This window comes from Colossoma macropomum, unplaced genomic scaffold, assembly GCF_904425465.1.
Source record: "Colossoma macropomum unplaced genomic scaffold, Colossoma_macropomum, whole genome shotgun sequence".
NCBI classification, from domain to species: domain Eukaryota; kingdom Metazoa; phylum Chordata; class Actinopteri; order Characiformes; family Serrasalmidae; genus Colossoma; species Colossoma macropomum.
The window spans coordinates 1126217-1147942 of NW_023495267.1; the positions used below are offsets into that span (position 1 = coordinate 1126217).

The 21726-nt window shown below is 37.0% G+C and overlaps 1 protein-coding gene across 1 annotated transcript; it reads left to right on the forward strand.

Moving 5' to 3' along the window:
• Window positions 1-563: 563 nt before the first annotated feature.
• On the forward strand, window positions 564-21455 carry pstpip1a (proline-serine-threonine phosphatase interacting protein 1a). Its single transcript, XM_036561629.1, has 15 exons — window positions 564-754; window positions 2431-2531; window positions 2619-2693; window positions 2829-2863; window positions 2982-3088; window positions 4254-4316; window positions 5602-5700; window positions 7011-7056; window positions 7330-7409; window positions 17341-17439; window positions 17571-17667; window positions 17884-17971; window positions 18116-18198; window positions 19223-19323; window positions 20096-21455. Exons 1-15 carry the CDS (start codon window positions 722-724, stop codon window positions 20225-20227), a joined length of 1239 nt encoding a protein of 412 aa, XP_036417522.1. The 5' UTR covers window positions 564-721; the 3' UTR covers window positions 20228-21455.
• Window positions 21456-21726: the final 271 nt, after the last annotated feature.

The window sequence follows — 21726 nt, forward strand, 5'->3', positions numbered from 1 at the left end:
GATGTCATAAAAAACCAACACATTTACGCATATCCACCTATTTATGCTAAAGTTAGTTTCAGCCCAGACTTCTTTTTGAATGAGACACAATAAAGAACAGCCAATCAGAAAAGAGCTTATTTACATTTATTAGTTTTCAAAGCATGGTAACAAAAACAGCCTGTTTGAATCTAAAGGATAAAGCAAGATTTTGGAAGATCATGTAAAAATGAATTATGACTGTTTTTAGTATGTAAAACCACCTGAATGTTATTTACAAAAATACATAAAATGTCTTAAATGGGCCCATTAAAAAAGTAGAGGCTGTTACTGCAACAAAATAACTACCAATAAACCTTGTTTTGTGAAGAAATGTTGGATGAGCAGGTGTCTACACAGTTGTGTACCACCTGAGTGCAAGTTACTGACGCATAAAACATTTTGAAAGCCCAACTTTCCAGCAGGCTCAGCCTATCCAGTATTTAAATGTTGGCTACAACCAAGCTGTTATCTTTCAGGCAGTCTGTGGTCAATGACATAATACAAAAGCTCTTCCTCATCCTAGTCAAACGTAGGCACCACAAGTGAACTGCTGTGAGGTTTCTGGTTTCCTGTGCGTATTTTTCTCGTGCTTTTGTTAACTGAATTTTTACTTCATTTCTTTCAGTTAGTTAAGCGCTGCTTGTTGAAGTTATATTTTGCTAGGGTGGAATAAAAAGGAAGCATAAAAGGAGACGTAAAGATGACAATGTTACAGTTCAAAGATGCCTTTTGGGTAAGTGACCTGGCACAGCCCTGACTGTACGTTTGTAACTTTTGATGATTACAGATCAAATTTTAGTTATTGCAGATGAGATGTTTCAGTTATAGCCCAGCGCAGTTGTGCATATGAGTATTGATAGTGTATCAGTTGCATAACTGAGTTTTTGTAATGTTTCTGTTTGAACTGAAGCTTTAACTACTTCTTGTACATTTTGAGAACACGAATGTTTCATGGCTACAGGCTACAGGTTGTCATCTGTACAAGGTATACTTGCCGTTCTGTATCTGCTAACAGTTGTGATAGTTCTTAATACCAAACAAAACACTCAAAACAGTTCACCTAGCTACATATTCAGAGAATTATGCTTCGCCTGAGCCAGGGTGAGAGTGTGCGTGTGTGGGGGGTTTCTGTGTAATTTTGGTGATAGGAGGCATCAGTGCTCATATGTTTCAGCATTGTCATGGTGAACCACTTCCACGCTATTGTGGGCTCCCAGTGATGAATTGTTCTGCTCTGGCTCAGCCATTACTTTGACTTTGATCTCTTCACTGAGTGGCACTGTCACAGCTGAAGTGTTCAAAGCAACATGGAAAGCTTCTGGGTTGATTTGCATCATAGATCTTGCTTCATAAACCTGTTTCAGCTTGGGCACGTTAAGAAGTGTTCCCAAAGCAGACTGTTCGAGCACAGTTCTGATCTTTTTCTGTTGCGGGGGAATCCCATCGATATGTATGCATAATTACATTTTTTACATTGTTTACATAAGATGTAAACAAAGATGTTCAGAGTGTTTTAATGTCAAATGTGCCGTTCTAGAGAAGAAGTCAGAACTGACCGGTGGTTATAGGAACCAGACGTCTGAAGTGTTCATTGCTGCTAAAAAGTGCTTTTACTATTCATGTAATAGAAAGCTACTACATGAAATGGGTGTGAATACACTGACTGATGCCTGATAGACATTGCTTTACAATAATTTAGAAAGTTTGTACCAAATGGTAATTTCACAGGAGAAGGAAAAAAACTTTTTTTCCCCAAGGTATTTTGGATGGTTTCTGTTGGCCCATTTAGTATGAAATTTGTACACTTTGAAATGATTTGTAATTTTTTTCAATTATGTAATAAAAAGTAAAAACAGGAAAATCAGTGGTAAAGGGGTTTGTGGTGATATGTGCAAAGACAAATTAGTTCCTCCACCACCGTAAAAAAAAAAGGCAAGAAGTTTCACCACAATGCACTGTTTCACATCAAAACACTCTGATTGACTTTACATCTCAATCATTGAATTATTCAGAAATGTTAATAAAACGGTGGAATTCCACTAAAAGTGGTGAAGATGCAGAGGGCAAAGCATAGAAAGATGGTTTAATTCTGTGTGCTGAAATGCAAGCACTAGAACAACAATCTAGGAACGGTTTGAGGCATAGTATCGTGTTTTATTTCCAACCTCAGAAACCAGAATGTTTGCCTTGATTCCAGAATCCAGGATGAGTAACCTTATGATGCATGGGTAGTATGGAAAAATGCTCTTGTGATTTAAAACAGGCCAAACTACAGCATGTGCTAAATATGTGGTCATCATTTAGGGATACAGTGCAGCTTTGAGTGCTCCTCTGGATTTAAATTTTCTGCTTATGATTATATGATCCAGAAAAAAATACTGAGATAACGGCTCCATTGTTGGCACTTAGGGCACAGAATTCACCAGCAATGCTGGCTATGAAGCTCTCACCCAGAGACTCTGTGATGGCCGGCGGACTTGCAAAGACATGGAGGAGCTCTTGAAGATGAGGTGATAACTCCAAATGATTTCTTTTGTCTTGAACAAAATTCTAAACTGTGAAGTTATGTGGTGAAAGGTGGCTTCCACTCTTCATAGGGCAATGGCTGAAGAGAGGTATGGCAAAGAGTTAGTAACTATTGCACGAAAGGCTGGAGGCCAAAGTGAAATAGGGTAAGAGGATACAGCTCCCAGTCACAATTGATAACTGATAATGAATAGTAGTGCAATATAACTGTAAATTAGTCTTGAAAGTGAAAGTTACTCCTCTGTATATGCCTAACATTGCTATCTCATTTTTTCTTGAAGCACTTTAAAGATATCGTTTGACCAACTTAAAACACGTAAGTGTTAGGACAGCATTTGTTGTTGTTTTTGTCAGTTTTTGTACAATCACATCAATTTGATCTGTGAACTAGCTTCTTATGGGTCATTGAAATTGCCATGTCATTTATATCACAGAAATCGAGAACATTGGAAATTTGCATATCCAGTTATCGGGGATGTTAAAAGAAGAGGTCAAGCGCATGGAGCACTTCAGAGAGCGCCAGAAAGAGCAGCGCAAAAAGGTACATGCGGTATCTCACTGTAGCACACCAATCATGGCTTTGCACTTATGCCTGCTTTAGAGACAGTGGGTTGCTTCCTGTGGACACCCCTCTATGTCAAGTTTCATCAGCCCACAGTCAAACTGCAAGTCTTTTTTTTTCTAGCTCTCAATTCTCAGTTGTATGACTAGCAAGCTAAGCCTAATAGTTTTGCTTTTTTCAGTAACTCTCTTTTCTTGGTGGACAAGTGTGTTTAGGGAAAATTCCACCAATTTTTCAAAATATATTCAAAATTAAATAGTTAAGATTTGGAGAAAGTCATTCAGAGTGGTTTGATGTGAAATACTCTAGAGAAACTTACCAAGTCAGAATTGTTGACAGTGTTGGTGATAGGAACCGGACATCTGAAGCATTAAATGTGCCTAAAAGCTACACCACAGAAAACCATTACATGAAATGGTTATGAATAAAGTGCCTGACACTATGTTTTATGATAGTTTTGGTCTAAAATGTATTTTTACTAAATCCATTTATGGCGGACGGATACAGTCATACCCAAAGGTTTGGACACCCCGGGTCAAATTAAATGTTTTGTTGTTTTTGTGAAAGTGAAAATAAGTTAACACATCATCTACAAAGAACAAACTTAAATGAGTTTAACATATTGGAAAGAAATAAAACATAAGATATAAAATTGTCCATACATTTTGCATAGGCCACATTTTATGTTAAATTCAGCAAATAAACAGTAAGTATGAACAAAAATGTACAGAACTGTGTTCTCAGTAGGGGATCACTCAACAACTAAATACAGTATCCAACTAAATACAGTATTTACCAACATAGACATACACCTGGCTCCTATTACCACCACTGTAAAGAAATCTGACTCACTTTCTCTATAATGAACCATTTCACATCAGACCACTCTGAATGACTTTGTTTACATCTCAACAATTGAATTATGAAGAACATTTGAGAAAAAATTGGTGGCATTTTCTTTTTAACAGTCAGCCACAATGATCTCTAACCAAGTAACTTCTGTCTGCTTTTTTTTCTCACCGTCAGTGCTATTCTGTAAATAAACATGTATAGTACTTCTCGGTATCTAAATAGATTAACATGCAATTTAAATTGTCTTTAAAATGTGATGATGCTTTAATTGCATATTTACACCTTGCTGCAGTTTGAGGGAATCATGGAGAAGGTTCAGAAGACCAAGGTTGCACTGTACAAGAAAACAATGGAGGTGAGCCTGCAAGACTCTCTGATAAAGCACAAGTGTCACCACTCTTGAAATGAGGATTATTTGCTTTGAGTTTCAATTGGAGTCCATACAATACTGTGCAAAAGTCAGACACCACCACTGTATTTACTTTCCAGTTAAAACAGCCACTTAATACAAGTTATTCACTTTTCAGGACAGAGTACTGAGAACTTATTAAGAGATATAGAGAAAACTAGGGACTCCTAACAACAGTGTTGTTGATGGACCACAAATCCTGTCCCCATCAGATAAACAGTACTTAAGCTTTCATCTTTGAGAGGGAGGAGAAAATCAAGCTCCACTCTTGCTTCAGATCTGAAAACATCCACAGGTGTTTCTGTCCATCCTTCCACTGTGAGAAGACAGCTCAACACTAAGAGTCTGAAAGGATGTGTGGCTGTCAAGACGCCGTTGCTCAGAAACGGACATAGACTAAAAAAAGCTTTTTAGAAAAAAGAGAAAATTTGCAAATCAAACAAAGAATCTGTTGGTGTGATGGACTGACCACCCCAGAGTCCAGGCCTCAACATAATTGAATACGATTGGGGTTATTTGGATTGTGAGAAGCAGAAAATGCAACCAAGACTGAACTTTGGAGGTATGGAAAAATATCCTTGAAGATTTCTTTCAAAAACTGAAAACAAGTCTCCCAAAAAGAATGGAAGCTGTAATAAAGGCAAAGGATGGGTACACTATACACAGTACCAAAAACTGTATATTACATTTATAAATGTATGGGTTCTGGCTTTTGCACAGCATTGTATGTACTGCATGCAATAGAGACTTGTGTTGAATGTGTTTTCTCATGAATTCAAGAAAATTCAAGGAACTGCAAGTCTATATGTGACACTGAGAGAACAAGAGAGCAGCAGAACAGGAAGAGGAAGAAGCATTCAAAACCGATTTAAATCGGGGTGCATTTCCGTGCATGTGTGTGTATGTGTGTGTGTTCTTAGTTCAGGAAGTTACTCTTCTCTGCCTGAATAATATTTCTGAAACACACACACACATGCACAGGGTTTCGCAATACTAGGTTTCCCTATTCCTCATCTTTGCAATTTCCTCAAAACATGCAGTGTGTTCTCAAACACGTTTTATCACCTTTTATTTCTTCATTACAGTTTGCTTGAGAAACTCATAATTTGTGTCCCAGGCCACATTCATAAAGCACAGAGCTTGTGCCTAAATAAAGTTAGCAAAAATTCATAGCACCATGGACCCAAATGGCATAAAGCTAACAAGACCTGCTCTTCTTTATTTCTCACAGTCTAAAAGATCCTATGAGCAGAAATGTAGAGAAGCAGACGAGGCCGAACAGGCAGCAGACAAGATCAACAACACTACCACCCCCAAACAGGCCGAAAAGGTAAAATACATTGTTACAGTTGTTTAAACACCCCCGGTCAAATCACATGTTTTGTTGATTTTTGTTGAAGTAAAAATATGTACACATTCTCGACTTAAAAATGGCGTTTTTTTTGTAATTTTGTAAGGCATACGTTTTATTTATTCGCTGAATTTAACATGTTGGGGAAAACAATATAAAATATAAATTGTGCCATGACTTTTGCACAGGCCACATTGAAAATGTGTTCTCTGGAAAGGATGTGTACTTATTCTCACTTAGAAAATAAACAAAACATGTAATTTGGCCAGTGGCGTCCAAACCTTTGCATATGTCGAGGTTACCTCTAGTCTATTTTACATATAGCCTCAAGTGTCTGTTACAAGCATCTTGCAGTATTAAAGGAGAATTCTACCAATTTATCAACATTTCTTCATAAATGACATTGTTAAGATGTTAACGAAGTCATTCAGAGTGGTTTGATGTGACGTGCCATTTAAGAATCTTTCTGGCTCTGTGCTGGTGATAGAAACAGATCTACAAGTAATTTAATGCCACCAAAATCTAAGCTCCCTCACAGAAAGCTATTACTGGAATTGGTAAAAAATATGCTGCCCGATGCCTGAAACATTGTTTTATGATGATGAATGATGAATAAGTCTTTGGTCAAATCTCTTTTTTAAAAAAGTCTTTTAATACATTCATGGTGAAGAGATACATGTTGGCATGTGTAAAGCAAAATAATCCCAGAAGGAAACTTATTTTTTCAGTTTCACCTCTATTTTATGTTCATCAACATTACATACAAAAGCTCAGATGTTCACTGGTCATTTTGGGTCATAAATAGAATGGCTGTATTTGTGTTGTGGACATTGTGGCTCCTGGTTCCTGTCACCACCACTATAAGTTTCTATATAATGCACCATTTCCTCAAACCACTCTGAATGACTTTGTTTACATATCAACAATGGAATTATACAGAATGTTTTTAAATGCAATTGAAAAAGACAAAAACATTTTGAAATGCAATGAAATAGAAATTATTTACACATGCATCAGTAGGAATCTTTGTATAACATTCTACCCCATCATATCCTATGTAAAGAATAACCATTCTAGAGACGATCACTGATGCACATTCTGATGAAATTTGGAGATTTTAAGCCTTACAGACTGAGGAAAACAAATAATGTATTAGGCTAATTAAAACGTTTTGCTAAATGCTAAATTAAAACATAATTGAAGGTATTAATTTGTTTTCCCTTGTGCTGTTGGAATTCTGAGCAAACACATAGTGATTTGTACCATTACATGTGTTTTATGCTTCACAGTTACAAAACAAGGCCAAACAATGCAGAGAAGCTGCTGGAGATGCAGGTGAGAACTGAACCTTTATTGTTCAGCTAATTTAAATGAAGCCTTCTTTGAAACTAGATTTGCTACTTTCCTGGAGTGTTGTGACCCCCCCCCATCTCTCTCTCCCTTTAAAAAAGAGAACTGAAAGCACAGTAACATTTTATGTCTTTTTATTTCAATACATAACTGTCTGTGGTTAATCTGACACAGATAAGAAATAATTTCAGTTTAACAGCTGCTTCAATTACCACATCAACTCAACAAACTCATCTAAAACATGATCTCTTTATTCAGAGAAACAGTACATGTCAAACATCGATCAACTGGACAAGATTAGACAAGAATGGGAGACTACGCATGAAAGTACATGTGAGGTAGTGTAAGATGCTCCAATGTTCACCTTCAGCTGACTACATTTTGGTCAGCACACATCCAGATATGCTAAACCACACAGGCACAGATACATCACATCTGCTCTTTTTTTAGCTCTCTGACAACCTCAGCTACTGCAGCTATCAGCTTCTGTGAGAGCCAATAGCAATTCAGAAAGACTAGAAATTCACTCAGCTAGGTCTCTGCCAACATCCTGTCCAACCACACATATGTCCACGTACTAACGTAGAGAAACCCAGTAACTCTGTCTGTACTTTAGTTAGTGAAAATTCAAAGAAGACTGCTTTGCTATTTAGGTATGCTAGCTATGAGATGCTGACAGCAAATAGAGGGGAATTCATAAGCGCTTTTAGGCATTTAAAGATGTAAAGATTAAAGATTTATGGGGACCTTGTACAACCCCATTTCCATTTGGGATGGGGTATGTTTACCACTGTGTTTCATCACCTCTTCTTTTAACAACACTCTGTAAGCGTTTGGGAACTGAGGAGACCAATTGCTGTAATTTTGAAAGTGAAATGTTTTCCCATTCTTACTTAACATAGGATTTCAGCTGCTTTTCATTTCATAACCCTCCATATTTATTAATGAGTGATAGTCTGGACTGCAGGGAGGTCAGTTTAGCACCCAGACTCTTTCAACACAGAGCAATGCTGTTGTAATACATGCACAATGTGGTTTGACGTTGTCTTGCTGAAATAAGCAAGCCATGCCATGTGCACTAATGCACCTCTATACTGTCATGAATACTGGCTTTTGAACTTTGCATTGATAACAAGCTGAGTGGTCTTTAGCCCAGAGGGCACAGTGTCCATGATTTCTAAAAAAAAATTTCAAATGTTGGTTCATTGGACCACTGGGGCAGTGCTCCACTTCACCTCAGTCCATTTTAAATTAGCTCAGGCCCAGAGAAGGCGGCAGTGTTTCTGGATCTTGTTTATATGTGGTTTCTTCTTTGCGTTTTAGAGTTTTAACTTGCATTTGTGGATGCGGTGATTAACTGTTTTCACAGACAGTGCTTTTCAGAAGTGTTCCTGAGCCCATGCAGTAATTTCCACTTAAGAATTAATGTAGTGGCACCTGAGGGCCCAAAAATCAAGAGCAGCAAATACTGGTTTTTGGCCTTGTCCCTTGCATATAGAGATTTCTCCAGATTCTCTGAATCTTTCAATGATTTTATTTACCGTAGATGATGAAAAGCAAAAGATCTTTGCTGTTTTACGTTGAGAAACGTTATTCTTGAATTGTTGCACTATTTGCTTATGCAGTCGTTCACAGAGTGGTGAACCCCTCCCCATCTTTACTTTTGAAAGACTCAGCCTCTCTGGGATGCTCTTTTATACCCAATCATGTTATTGACCTGTTGCCAATCAACCACGAGGTGTTTTTTTAGCATTACACAACTTTACCAACCTTTTTTTGCCCCCCTCCCAACTTTTTTGGAACATGTTGTTGGCATCAAATTCTAAATGGGCAAATACTTTTCAATAAACAATAAACTTTCTCAATTTCAACATTTGATATGTTGTCTTTGTACTATTTTCAATTAAATATAGGCGTTAAATGGTTTGCACATCATTGCATTTTGTTTTTATTTACATTTTGCACAGCGTCCCAACTTTTTTGGAAATGGGGTTGTACTTGTTTTATGTAATCTTAACTTTTACACTTACCTTGTTTGATTTGATACAGACCTAATGAACTTCTTTAGTTTGGTCTGTCAGGTGTGAACCTGTACTTGAGTCTGCATCAAACAACTGAACTGTGGTCCACCAAAAAATCATAGGCTCTCAGCCTGCTTTCAAGTTAACCCTGGTTCAGTTCGCTGCTGGTAGGAATGCATTTTTATGATGGTTTCCACCAAATGAGGGAATTCAGCATCAGAGCATGATTCTCTCTTCTTCTAGTAGCACATCAGTGCTGTACTGATTACTTAACCTAAGACTTTGACATTTGGCTCTCGATAGATGATCATTCTTGTAGCACAAGTTTCTGCTAATATCAGCAGATGAACAATAAAATAATAGCATCAGTGACCTGATTGGTTACTTTTCAATTGGCAAACCAATCATAAAGAAACAGACATCAAATAAGTTGTGTTATTAATGCTTTAATTGTGATTCACATACATGTTAAGTGATTCTATTTTCTTGTTATGTTTTGATTGGAAATGAAGGATTAAATTGTTATTTTTCTTTCTAATTGGAAAGTGACAGTGGAATTAACCGCTTAATCGCTTTTTGATTTCCAATAGGTGGAATCAATTTAGTGAGAAAAAAAGTCACTGTGAGCACAAGCAGTAGTCAAATGATCATTTAACAGTTAGCAAAACCTTTATACAGTCAGACAACCACAGGTGTGGAAAGTGTTCTTAGGAGAGGTGAATACATGACAAAATAGCCAACTAAAAGCAATCAGCAGTCATTTTCAGCCATGACTAATGCAGATGGTAACCAGTTAAACAGGACTGCGAGCAGGAGCGTAACAAAACTTTTAGGTTGTGGGTGGGAGCGGGACAGTGCAGATTTTCCGCAGGAGCAGGCAGGAACTGGATAATCAGAAAATCAGTCCCGCACCGACCTCTACTGTGTATGAGTTTGGCTATCAAACATGTGTGCACAAGAGTTGGACTGTGTGTCAGCGTCACAGTACAGTAGAAAACTTTAGAAAACAGCACAAATACTGCCAGATATTTGAACTACCTCACTTTAGTTAAAAAAGTAGTTTGGCAACAAATCAAATTAACATGATTCATTACTTACCCCAGATGCAGTCGATCAGCCAAGACATGTCTGATGTCTGAATTGTGCTTCTTTAGTTTATAATGGGAGATGCTTGGCTAACATTGCTAACACTGGAGTTGGATTGTCACCAAACTCATCTCTGTGAATACATGCCAAAATCTTAATTTATTTGCTTTGAATATCCATCCAAAATCTATGTAAATAAGTTTTAAAAACAATTTAGTAGAATGGCTTATTTAAACATTTAAGCTAAAATTGGAACTACCTTTTCATCCGCATAACAGCTCCCTTTGTAGTACTACTCTGTCACTACGCAGGTATCACGTTTGATTTTTTAGCATAGTTAAGACTTCATAACTGTAGGTCAGTTAACTAAAAGATGCAGCTCGAATAATGATAAAGCTATGAAATACTTTGATGCATTCCATTTTGTATAAACAGTAAACAGAACATCTAGGTGTAGTTCAGTATAGACCAAATCAGGGTGTTTGTAAACAAGAACGTTGGCTGTACTTCCAGGTAGATAACTCATCCAGTCAGTGATTCAGCTGAGAGAGAGAGAGAGAGAGAGAGAGAGAGAGAGAGAGAGAGAGGTCAAAATTAATGAATGAATGAAAAAGTCTCTTGGAAAACTACCTTGGGTGCATTCTCATGATTAAATGATAAAAAATTTAACCCCATGTAGTCGAGTTAATGGTGAGGTTTTTGGAGTGGAAAGCTCAGTTTAAAATAGAGTTTATGGCTGCCACACTGTTCACCTATGCAGAGAAGTTTATTTTTGCTTTTATGGACTAAAGTAAGCCATACTGTGTTCTAAACCACATGGATATTTCTGACCTAAACAAATAAACATCTGGATGCGGTTGAGCGGGTTGAGAGAAGTTTTTGGGCATGTATTTACAGAGATGAGTTTGGTTACAATCTAAGTACAGTGTTTGTTAGCAATGTATTGTCTGCATTTCCGTTGCAAACTAAAGAAGCAAACGTGACATACCTAACATGTCTTAGCTGATTGACTGCATCACAGGTAAGCGATAAATCACGTTAATCACGATACTGATCCTTTTTGCTTGTAAAAACTGCCAAATATATTGGCTATTTAGTAAAATGTAGTAACTTCAACTGATCTGCTATTATTGATTCTACCCCTTCTGAATGAAGGCTACCGCACACCAGCCTGTGGTGCCCAGGGGCTAAATTCGGCCGGAGCCCACCAGAGCAGAGCTCTGGCACCTTTCCTTTGTGTGAATGGCAAACAGTAATTTGACGGCAATATAAGTGACTTCCATAACAATCTTAATGAAATCCGTTAAACTATTCAATGTGATAAGCCGCCTTCACAGACAAACAGAGACGTATTTTGCGCAGCTGTCTTTTGTCAAGAGCGCCCTGGGGGCCCTGAGTTAAAAAAGTAGCCAACATCATGAGCATTTCTTCTGTGCTGACCAATAAGATCAAAAGAAAAACTACACTGATGGTTACATTGCCCACACTTGCTAGTTAATAGTAGATCATTTACTAAAAGGGTGAATGATAGAACAATTACTAACTGTCTGTCTGTACATATCAAAACAATAGCATGCCAGCACATGTGATTGACAGCTACAACTCTGGTATGTCCACTTCACATTGTTCTGTTGATTTTCACAATCATAAACATCAAGTACTTGTAGAATCCTTCCTGCTTTTTAATGTTTAATTTGCCAAAAAAATTGTTCAGTATGCCTCATATTTAAGAAGCCTATATTAGTGTTTCCCAACCTGGTCCTCGGGGCCCGTCACTTAGGTATAAAGGAAAAGTGTGAACCATTTGCAGGGCCTGAGGATTGGGAAACACTGACCTAGATTATTTGAAAGTAGTTCTTAAAACATTCTGTCTCATAGGTATGTAGCTAAAAGCTTTCACTTCCACATTTGTTCAAACAGTCAGCCTGCTTGTAAATGAGTGTGTACTAAATTTAATAGTTTTGTACAATGATGCTGTTTAGCCTACTGTTTTGCAAACTGACTGTTTCTAAGTGCACTCTTATTTGCACCTAGCTAGCAGTGTTTGTAGGTATATATTATGGTTAGTGATTTCAGGTAGAAGGGCTGGGGTTTCCAAATCTGAGTGGATGGCATTGAACACTTGGCAGTAAAGTGTTACACAGAGCTGAACAATTTAGCAAGTTCTGTGGATAAACTGTATTGTCTGTACCAGCAGTCTGCTGTAAACAGGAGGCAGCTGCTGTAAACATACACTTAAAGCAGGACAGGAATGTTTCTTAATGTCAGATGGGTGGCATCATTGTTTAAAAGCTTTTGTGTGATTTTCATCTTAGTCAGAAAAGAATCAAGATGTTTTGATATCATTTTCATGGCAGACAGACAAATAAATAAATTGATTTAATTAAGTTATATAGACAGCAACATCTTATTGGGCTATTAGTTTTAATCAAATTTTCATGATCTAAGTGCTGAGTACTCCATGTAATACTGCATAAAGTAAACAATATGGCTCCCTCATCGTTGGCACTCCACACCTCCAAATTCCCTCTTTTAACCTCTGGCCACAGCACGCCACAAAGTTTAGTGTCCAAAAAACACTGCTCGATCTTTGCGCCATAGTGTACCACATAGCATTCAGCTTTTAGTGTACTAGTTCAAACCCGGAAGAAGACCACAAAAAGCCATAATAGGTGACAAGTGGCTTGACATATGATGTGTGCGTGTGGGTCTGTGTGTGCATGTGAGCAGCAGAACAAGAGTATAAAAGCTTTTTCAGCCTCAAACACACATTCAATTCCATATAAATTTAGATTACTGCTTAAAGAAATCACACAGCATTAATATTTTTAAGTAGATTCTTGAAAAGAAACATCAGGATTGGAGGTATAGATGCTTTAGTATTGATCGGCCCATCAGACTTGTGGTGTCACCGTGCTGTTATCTTCACAGGCTATTTTAGACATAAACACATGCCTCATGAATCCTTTTTGAAAATGTAAGCCTTATTAATGTTTTTGTTAAACTCAACAGTTTAAACAGTTTCATCCTATTTATGTTACTGATTTCCTAAGTAGTAGGTGAATAAAATTCACAAGAGATTTAAGTCAGGAAGTAGTCATGTGCAAAGGTTTGAACACCCTCATTTAAATGTTTTGTTGATTTGCAAAATTTTTGTTTAGATCAATAAAATCAATATTTTAATTCAATTCAAGCCTCAGAACACTTCAAATCAACTTCTGCCCTGTTTCACTTTTTACAGCATTGCTTACATGATCAGCCAAAGTTTAAACTATTTAATTACAACACAAAACAAAACTACAGAACAAATTACTACATACTATTTTATAGATTGTGCTGTGATTGCTAAAGTGTTCTTGTTTTGATGGAGTGCATGTATTTTTTTGATGTATCTGCAGTGTTTTTGTAGCTGTAGAGTTCTGGGTATATAATAAACTGCTGTGCTGGGCTGCATGTTTCTACAGAGAGGAAAGTGAAGCATTCTGAAAAAGTGAATTTGGCACTGAAAAATGCTTCTTAGCAGTTGTAAAAATTGTAAAACGTGAAGAAGTGTGGTGTGGAGATGATATTTTAACTTATTTGCACTTAGAAAATTAACAGAATATGTAATTTGACCGGGGCACCCACGCTTTTGCTTTCGGCTGTACTTGAAGGCTAACATGGTACTGACCAAATTCTTGGCCTAATACTGACTGCTTTGGTACCCATCCATTTATTGTGGCTATCCCCCCCAAAAAAAGTATCTAATTTATGTAAGGATGTTTTATTCCAAGTCATTTTAGAGCATTTCTATTGGTCCATTCCTCATTTTCACACAACGTAAAGGGCATGTCTTTTGAACAGCAACAATATGATATCCATTCTGTATAATGTCCTGAGCGTTTATTGTGTTCTTGGATGGTGCATTTATTGTATATTCTTTACTCGTTTCACAGTGTTGTGTATCTGCACTTAGGGCTGAACGATTTGGGGAAAATGTCTTACAGCATTTTTCTCTCTTATTTTATATACATTAATTTCCCGGCCTATTTTTGGCCAAGAAGACCAGAATATCTGGCATTTCCTGGCCTGAAGCTTGAACATTGAGTGCACCAGACCTGTTACTTGTGATGTCACATATACAGCAATTGTTTCTGATCTGACTCATCTACAGGCAGTTTACAAGTTCTGTGTTATTAGATTAAATTTCCCCATTTTTCCCCAAACTTAAGTCGATGTATTTTATATTTCAAATTGTAACTCTTGTGATTTAAAAATTGCACTCTTTCAAATTCCATGTTCAATATAAAAATGATGAATCTTTCATCCCTCTCTGCACTTTATGTCGTCCTGTGTAATGAAATGCTGGTTAATGTTGGACTACGTGGCTTGAAAAACGACATTTCACTCCAATGTATAGATGCTTTATTGAGGATAATAAAGACTTGCCTTTACTTGACTTAATACCCAAGCTAAACAGGCCTGCTTTTTTGTGACATGGACCAACGTGTTCAAAGGTTGCATTAGTTCAAATGAAAAGAAGTGGGAAAGATGACAGCACTTGTTTCTTGGTTTGGCTATAGCTCTAGACACAATTGGGTGTTCTAGCTCTTTCACTGTGCTGATGTTTAAATTTGCACATCATCCCCTTTAGAGAAGTAATGGTTCTAGATTAGGAATAAGGAAGATGAAAGCATATGAAAGGCTAATGTGATGAACCTCATTCGGGTTTGACACCTCTGCCTTCTGTTGAGTGAGCTTGCATGCTACAACTGCACTTCCCTTGCTAATGTACTTCCTTCACTTACACCATCTCATAAAATAAGTTTGGCAACTTTTATAAGAGAGAGAGAGACTAGATGCACTGCTGAATTGGGCTTAATCCATGAAACAAATCCACTCATCTTCATTTAATTTTAGTCACAAAAATGATAAAAGTTTACAAAATTACTAAATTTGATGTTTTCTCTGCCTCTGACTATCCATTTATGTTTATAAGATATCTACTTACATGAAACAGGCCAACTCTGTTGAAGACATAGCTACCTGAATGCTTTTATCTGGCTTTGCAAACTTAACTGGCCACATGTGATGCATGGATGGAATTACATGGCTGGGATTACACAGGCAGTAATGTGGACTACTTAAAGATCTTGAATCAGCAGGAAGGATTGAAAACATTCTTACATGATTGTGAAAATCAGCAGGAGAGGGGGAGAAAGTGCCAGTTCTCCCCCCTGCCAAATCATAAAAACGTGCAGCTCCAAAAAGGAACCCTCAGGGCCTTCAAAGCCTTTAGAAATGGCAATTTCTGTGAAATAAAAAAGAATACATGTCTATAATTATTATTTAATGGACTTGTGCACACTATATTTAAACTCTAAAAGTATTGTAATGCTCCTACCTCATTGTTTGGAAACACAAGGGTTAAACTCTTCACCTGTCCAATACAAAATTATTCAGTCAGCATTTTTTTATTTTGATTTACAATGGGTGGGACTGGTTCTATGAGATGTCACTCTAGGCCTGCTGGAATTTTACTGATTGAATATGAGCCGTAGTCTAAACAGGTTTTAGTCAGTTGTCAGTAATGTAAAACAGCAGCAGCAGCTCTTTCCAGGGCTAAAATACATTTTACAAGCTAAAATACATGCTAATGTGTCAGTTAAAAGATTCAAATAAAACATGGAATGTCTTTTACAAGTTTCAAATGTATGTGTTTAGTTTAGATTATAGATTATACAAATATTATTGTGAATCACTGTAAGCTTAGCGCATACATACTACACACTACTAGAAAATTTGAAATTTGCAATATTTTTCTTAGTTTTTGACATTTATGGCCTGAACGGAAGGCCTAGCACTAATACTAATAGTTTGCCACTGCAGAGGAAAGATCTTGGGACATTAGAAAGGGAGCTGTGAGATGCAGGAATGTAACTGTCTAGGGGTTCTCAATCAACAGGTACTATTGAATAGATAAATGGATTTTAGAATAAGAAGAATAAGTTAGAATAAATTAGACATTATTTACATTTCCATCAAACTGTAGTTCTGCAGATTAGCTTCACCTACTGTTTACAAAAGCCAAATGTCAAGAGTAGTGTAGATTAGCTGGACTGATACCAATGTAATTGTACATCTGACCCTGACATTTCATTTTGAGAATCAATCCTAAAATAAAAATAACAAGCTCAAGACAAGAATTTTCTTTCAGCAATAATTTCAGTATTTATTTCAGATAATGGAATAAGTATTAGGCTGCACAAGAAAAAGTATTCAGTAGGGTAAATTCAGCAAAAATGGGATGAGTAACCCTCATGCCCCATTACTCTTTGAGGGACAGGACCCAGTCAAATGTAACTATCATGAATAATCACCACAAGGGTGCTTACCATTCAGCATTTATTTGCATTGGCCTGACATCACTGTTGTCAGCATTGTCACAATTTGAGATTGATCTGATTCCATCAAGCCATGTGGAACCATGTGATTCTACACGGTTAGTGGACTGACAAACAGTTGTTAGTGTTTCTCAAGGGACTGTGATGTGATAAATTATTCCAGGTGGCATACAGAAGACATATTTCTAGGCATTTATATGACAATATGTGGTGCCATGTTAGAATAATACATGCATTCCACAATTTCAGGCGGACTGATACCAAAGTATTGGTACATCTGACCCAGACGTTTCATTTTGAGAATCAATCCTAAAATAAAAATAACAAACTCAAGATAATATAAAGAATTTTCTTTCAACAATAATTTCAATATAATAATCAATGTAACTTAATTTAAAATAGTCAGATCAAAGTTTAGTATAATGTACAAATATGTCCAGCACTGATTTTTAAAATTGTGTTTATTGTCTGTGTGTTGCAGCCTGAATATGACGATAACCATATTCATAACCAAATTCAGTATGAGCACATTGCTAAAAAAAAGAAAAAGATCATCGGAGACAATAATCTGTGATAAGAGCACAGAAACACTGGACTGTATTCTGCAGTATTCCTAAACTAGAATAAAGTAGAATGAAAACATTGCTAATGATAAATAATACAAAGCTAGTAGGACCCAGTTAGAATCATGCAAGGTCATGATAGTCTTCAAGACACTAGTAGCAGAGAAAGTGTTTCCACAATGTAACACTGAAGATACTCTGTTCAAATTGTTTCAGGTTTTTCAGCAGCAAGAAGGCGACCGCATCAACATCTTGAGAAATGCTATTTGGGTCCACTGTAACCACTTCTCGATGCAGTGTGTCAAAGATGATGAGGTTGGTGCAGTTATTTTGGGTTGGTGCATTTATCTTGGTTAGATTCAGGCATGCTAGCAGGGTATGTTATTGTGGCAAGCTAACGGTTAATGTCGGTGTACTAGTTGCTGTTTATTTCTGTTTGTTTGCAGTGTTATGAAGAAGTGAGGACAGTGCTGGAAGGGTGTGACATCACAGCAGATATCAACAGCTTCATAGATTTAAAAAGAACTGGAAGTATTCCACCAGGTCAGTATGAGTTTAACGCCCCCAGAACCTTCTAGCCAGTGCCCTTAGCAGCTTGTTTCCAGGATCACTGTAATTAAAAATCACCAATAATAATCAAACAAATAATAATAATTATAATAAGCAGTTTTCCAGTACAGGTTCCTGTATGGTGATTTGTTATCAGTTATTACCATCCAAAGGGTTGTATGATGCTACTTTTCTCTGTTGCCCCTCTAGAGGCCATCGTATTTGAAAATTACTACAGCCGAGATCCCTCAGGTGAGAGCAACGGCACTGCCCGCTTTGGGGGAGGAGTGATGAAGAGGTACGTACTCTGAATTTACATGTGTTGGTTAGCTTTTTGCTTACAAATTTACATGTCAGTAAGACTTCTTCATATATCTCTCACTAGGCTGCATGTGGAGCCATATTTAAATTCATCTGTGTACTGTATAACTTTGTTTTTCAGGTTTTCTAATCTCTTGCAAGGCAACTGCTCTGGTGGTTCCAAAAATACCAATGATGTCTCACAGCCAATAGCTCCCTCTTCTGGTATGTGTACATCATTTTGGCAGTAGCTGATAACATAAGAATGTTTTATTTTGTCATTTAATTCATGAGACTGTTGATCGAAGTGGTTTGGGACTGGTTTGGTCAATCTGTAAAAGTCACCATTCTTTTTATAGGTTGACATTATAGGCAAACAATAGCCAAAAAATGCTAAAGTGGGTAACAATAGATGAAAACTGGGGAGATCATTTAGCACTGAAAACTGAAAAGGTTTGACTCATTATTGGCAATGTTGCAGTCTAGGGGAGAAGCCTTTGTTTAAAGGGGATTCCACTGATTTTTCTAAACTTCTGGATAATTGCTGAGATGTAAACAAAGTCATTCAGAGTGGCTTGATGTAAAATGGTGCAACTCAAATTTCTTTTCAGTGGTGGTGATAGAAACCATATCTCAACCATATCTGATAAAACAATATCTCAATCATCAGGCAGCATAATCCATAACATTTTGTGTTTAATAGTTTTTAGAGGCGTTTACCATTTCAGATGTCTGTTTTTTTATCACTACACTTGGCACAATTGGTTGGTAAGTGTCTCTAGAACTCTAGGACAGAGCATTTCACATGAATAGTTTTGATCACATTTTAACAATTGTAATATGCTGAAATTTTGTAAAATCAATGCAATTCCCTTTTAATTCATATACTTTTTGCCCTCTACTACAGATTTCCCAGTCCTAGCCCTGGAGTACCTCTGCACTATCCTGTTTGATGTTTACTTAGCTCACTCTAACACACCTTTTTCAACTTATCAATTACATATCAAGCTCTTCATCTGTTGAATCAGATGGTTCCGTGTAGGGAGGGAACTGTGCTGTGTAGGGGAACTCCAGGACTGTCGCTGGTAAACAGTATGACATCAAAGGTGACAGTTGTTTAGATCCATTGTAGAGCACTATAGTGTAGTTCAGGCAAACATGTTATGGCATATCATCCTGTATGTAGTCACTGTCTTATGATTTCTTAAAATACTACCCAGTTACCTCCATTTTTGTATGTAATTCCTAGGAGACAACTCAGATGGAGTTTATGCCTCTATTCCTGGGTTTCCAAATACAACTGACCACCAAGGAGAAAAGTACCAGGCTCTGTATGACTACAATGCTCAGGTCAGTTTTGGTGTTGGTCTGAGACCAGTTTTATCATTTCTCTCATAAAAGGAAATGTTAAGATTTGGCTCGGTGAGCTATTCCTAGATTAGAAGAGGGCAACACTTTGCTGGAGCGTACAAAAAAAGGAGACACGCATTTACAGTCTCATCTTATTGCAAGATCAAGGGCTCAGTATCCTACATATTTCTTGTACTTGTATTTTTCCCCCTGAGGTCCACTTACATTTGTGTAGGTGTATGTACCAAAAATGGCTTAAAATAATGAATTTTTACATGACCAGTTTCCAACCTGTCCTTATCCCTCAGAATTAATTATATTGTTTTGTTACTGTGCCTTTAAGACTTATAAAAGATAAATGAGTTCTGTTCTGTTTGGCTGCGCTTCTTCCAAGAAGCAGTCAGAGCTGAAACACTCCTTCTAACTTGTAGGCTCAACAGGGGATATTATGTAAATGAGTTGGTTCTCCTGACATGACAGAAACAATGGGCAGCATAGTTTCCATACCTTTACAATGTTTACATATTTCTTTAAACTCTTTTATTTTAAAAAGTGACAGAAATGATACGGGCCCTTGAAATAAAAGCATTGTTGGCCAAGTTTAGTAAAAGTTTGAACTCAATAGAAGCTTAGATCACAGGTAGGCTAACCACCAATCAGTATCATTGTTGCAGGCTACTAGTTGCACTAATTCAGTGTCACTCTTGTTCACATTGTTGTAGCTAGGACAATATGCAATATTTGATCCAAAAAGTGTTGTGGCTTTTTGCAGGGTGCAGATGAGTTGTCCATCTCGATAGGGGATGTTCTTCTGGTGGTGGAGCAAGGAGAAGATGGCTGGTGGACAGTGCAAAAGAATGGACAGAATGGCCTGGTGCCAGGCTCTTACCTGACCAAGATTTGAGACCAATTCAGTTTCCAAAGCCTAATGTCCACGGACTTATGCCTTCTATTAGGTGTTAGAGCCCAAATTCATTGTGTCTAGGTCAACCTTAAATATTAATACAGTGCCCAGGATCTAGAACATGATTTCACAGAGGTCTATTCATACAGGTCCTGGGTACTGTATTAATATTTAAGGTTTAATGAATCATGGTCATTTGTAAATAGATTATTGTACTTACTTTGTTAGAGAGGATACATATTTATTTCTTGACTAGAAGAATGTATTTATTGTTAATTAAAGGTAAAGAAAACTCAAGTGCACAAAAATAAGGGTTATAACCAGGCATATTGGGCTTTCTGTGACTTGAGGTCCTGGATAATAGGACAGCAAACAAATCTGAGTGTCAGTGGACCTGCTATCATAATATTATAGTCATTTTTGTGTATATTCACTAGTAGAAAGGTAAAATGATTATTACTTTTATTGCTTGTTATGGAGGTAATTCAAGTTATTTGTGGCAGTTTTGATGTTACCTCTTTTCAGTAATAATGAAGAATATCATCGCTGTCCAAAAAACAATGGCAGCTTTACAGGAGAGGCCAAAAACATTCTTCACTTTTAATGTACTTTCATTGCAAAGACATTTTATTGCAAGCTATTTTGGAGCATTTCTACTGGTGGATTCATCATGAAAGTTTTCACACAATGTAAAGGGTAGCTGCTGTGCTCAAATGATGTTAAAAAAATTAAAAATAAAAAATAGAGATACTTTTTTTGGGCAGTAAGGATATTTATATACCCTACAATAAAATATTTACAAATTCACCCCACACTACAATACTGGGGAGCTGCCAGGAAAATGGCTTCATGGCTTCATATAATGTTTAATAGTGTAGCCTGAACATGTATTAATTGACAAGCAAGCCAGCAGATTTTAACATCATTGGTCTATTTTGGGGTTTATATTTTGTTAAACCATATTATACAATAAAGTAAATTTAGTACACAATGACATTTCAAGTAAGATATTTGTATACATTCCAGCCAAAAAGAACATCTGCCTGAAACATGCTTACTCGCCTCTTACAGCTGTGCTGTAGTGGTCTCTAAAGCAAGACTTCCTGGCTTAAAAAGTAGGAAAGACTCTTTCTGATGATGTATCTTAGAGGTGGAAGAAGAAAAAGGTTATCAGCCAACTGAGGTTAGCACTACCTCACTAAAACAGGCAGTATACTTGAAATGCAAATGTTTTGGGGCAAAACGACACAGTGGTTGGAGTTTGTTTAGTGCTGTGTGTGCTGCTTCCTGAACAAACTTTTAATCACATAATTTGTTCGGGGACCTACCCCCCTAACACAGACTGGTCCACTGCACAAAGTGAGCTTCTACTGGTGCTAAAACATACACCGTGTTCTTTGTAAGTATATTTATGGCAGTGTTCAGCGTTAGTTTTGGTTAGTTTTTTTTTTTTATCTGAAGTATACTGCCAACGTAATGCTAGTATGCACCATGAATGT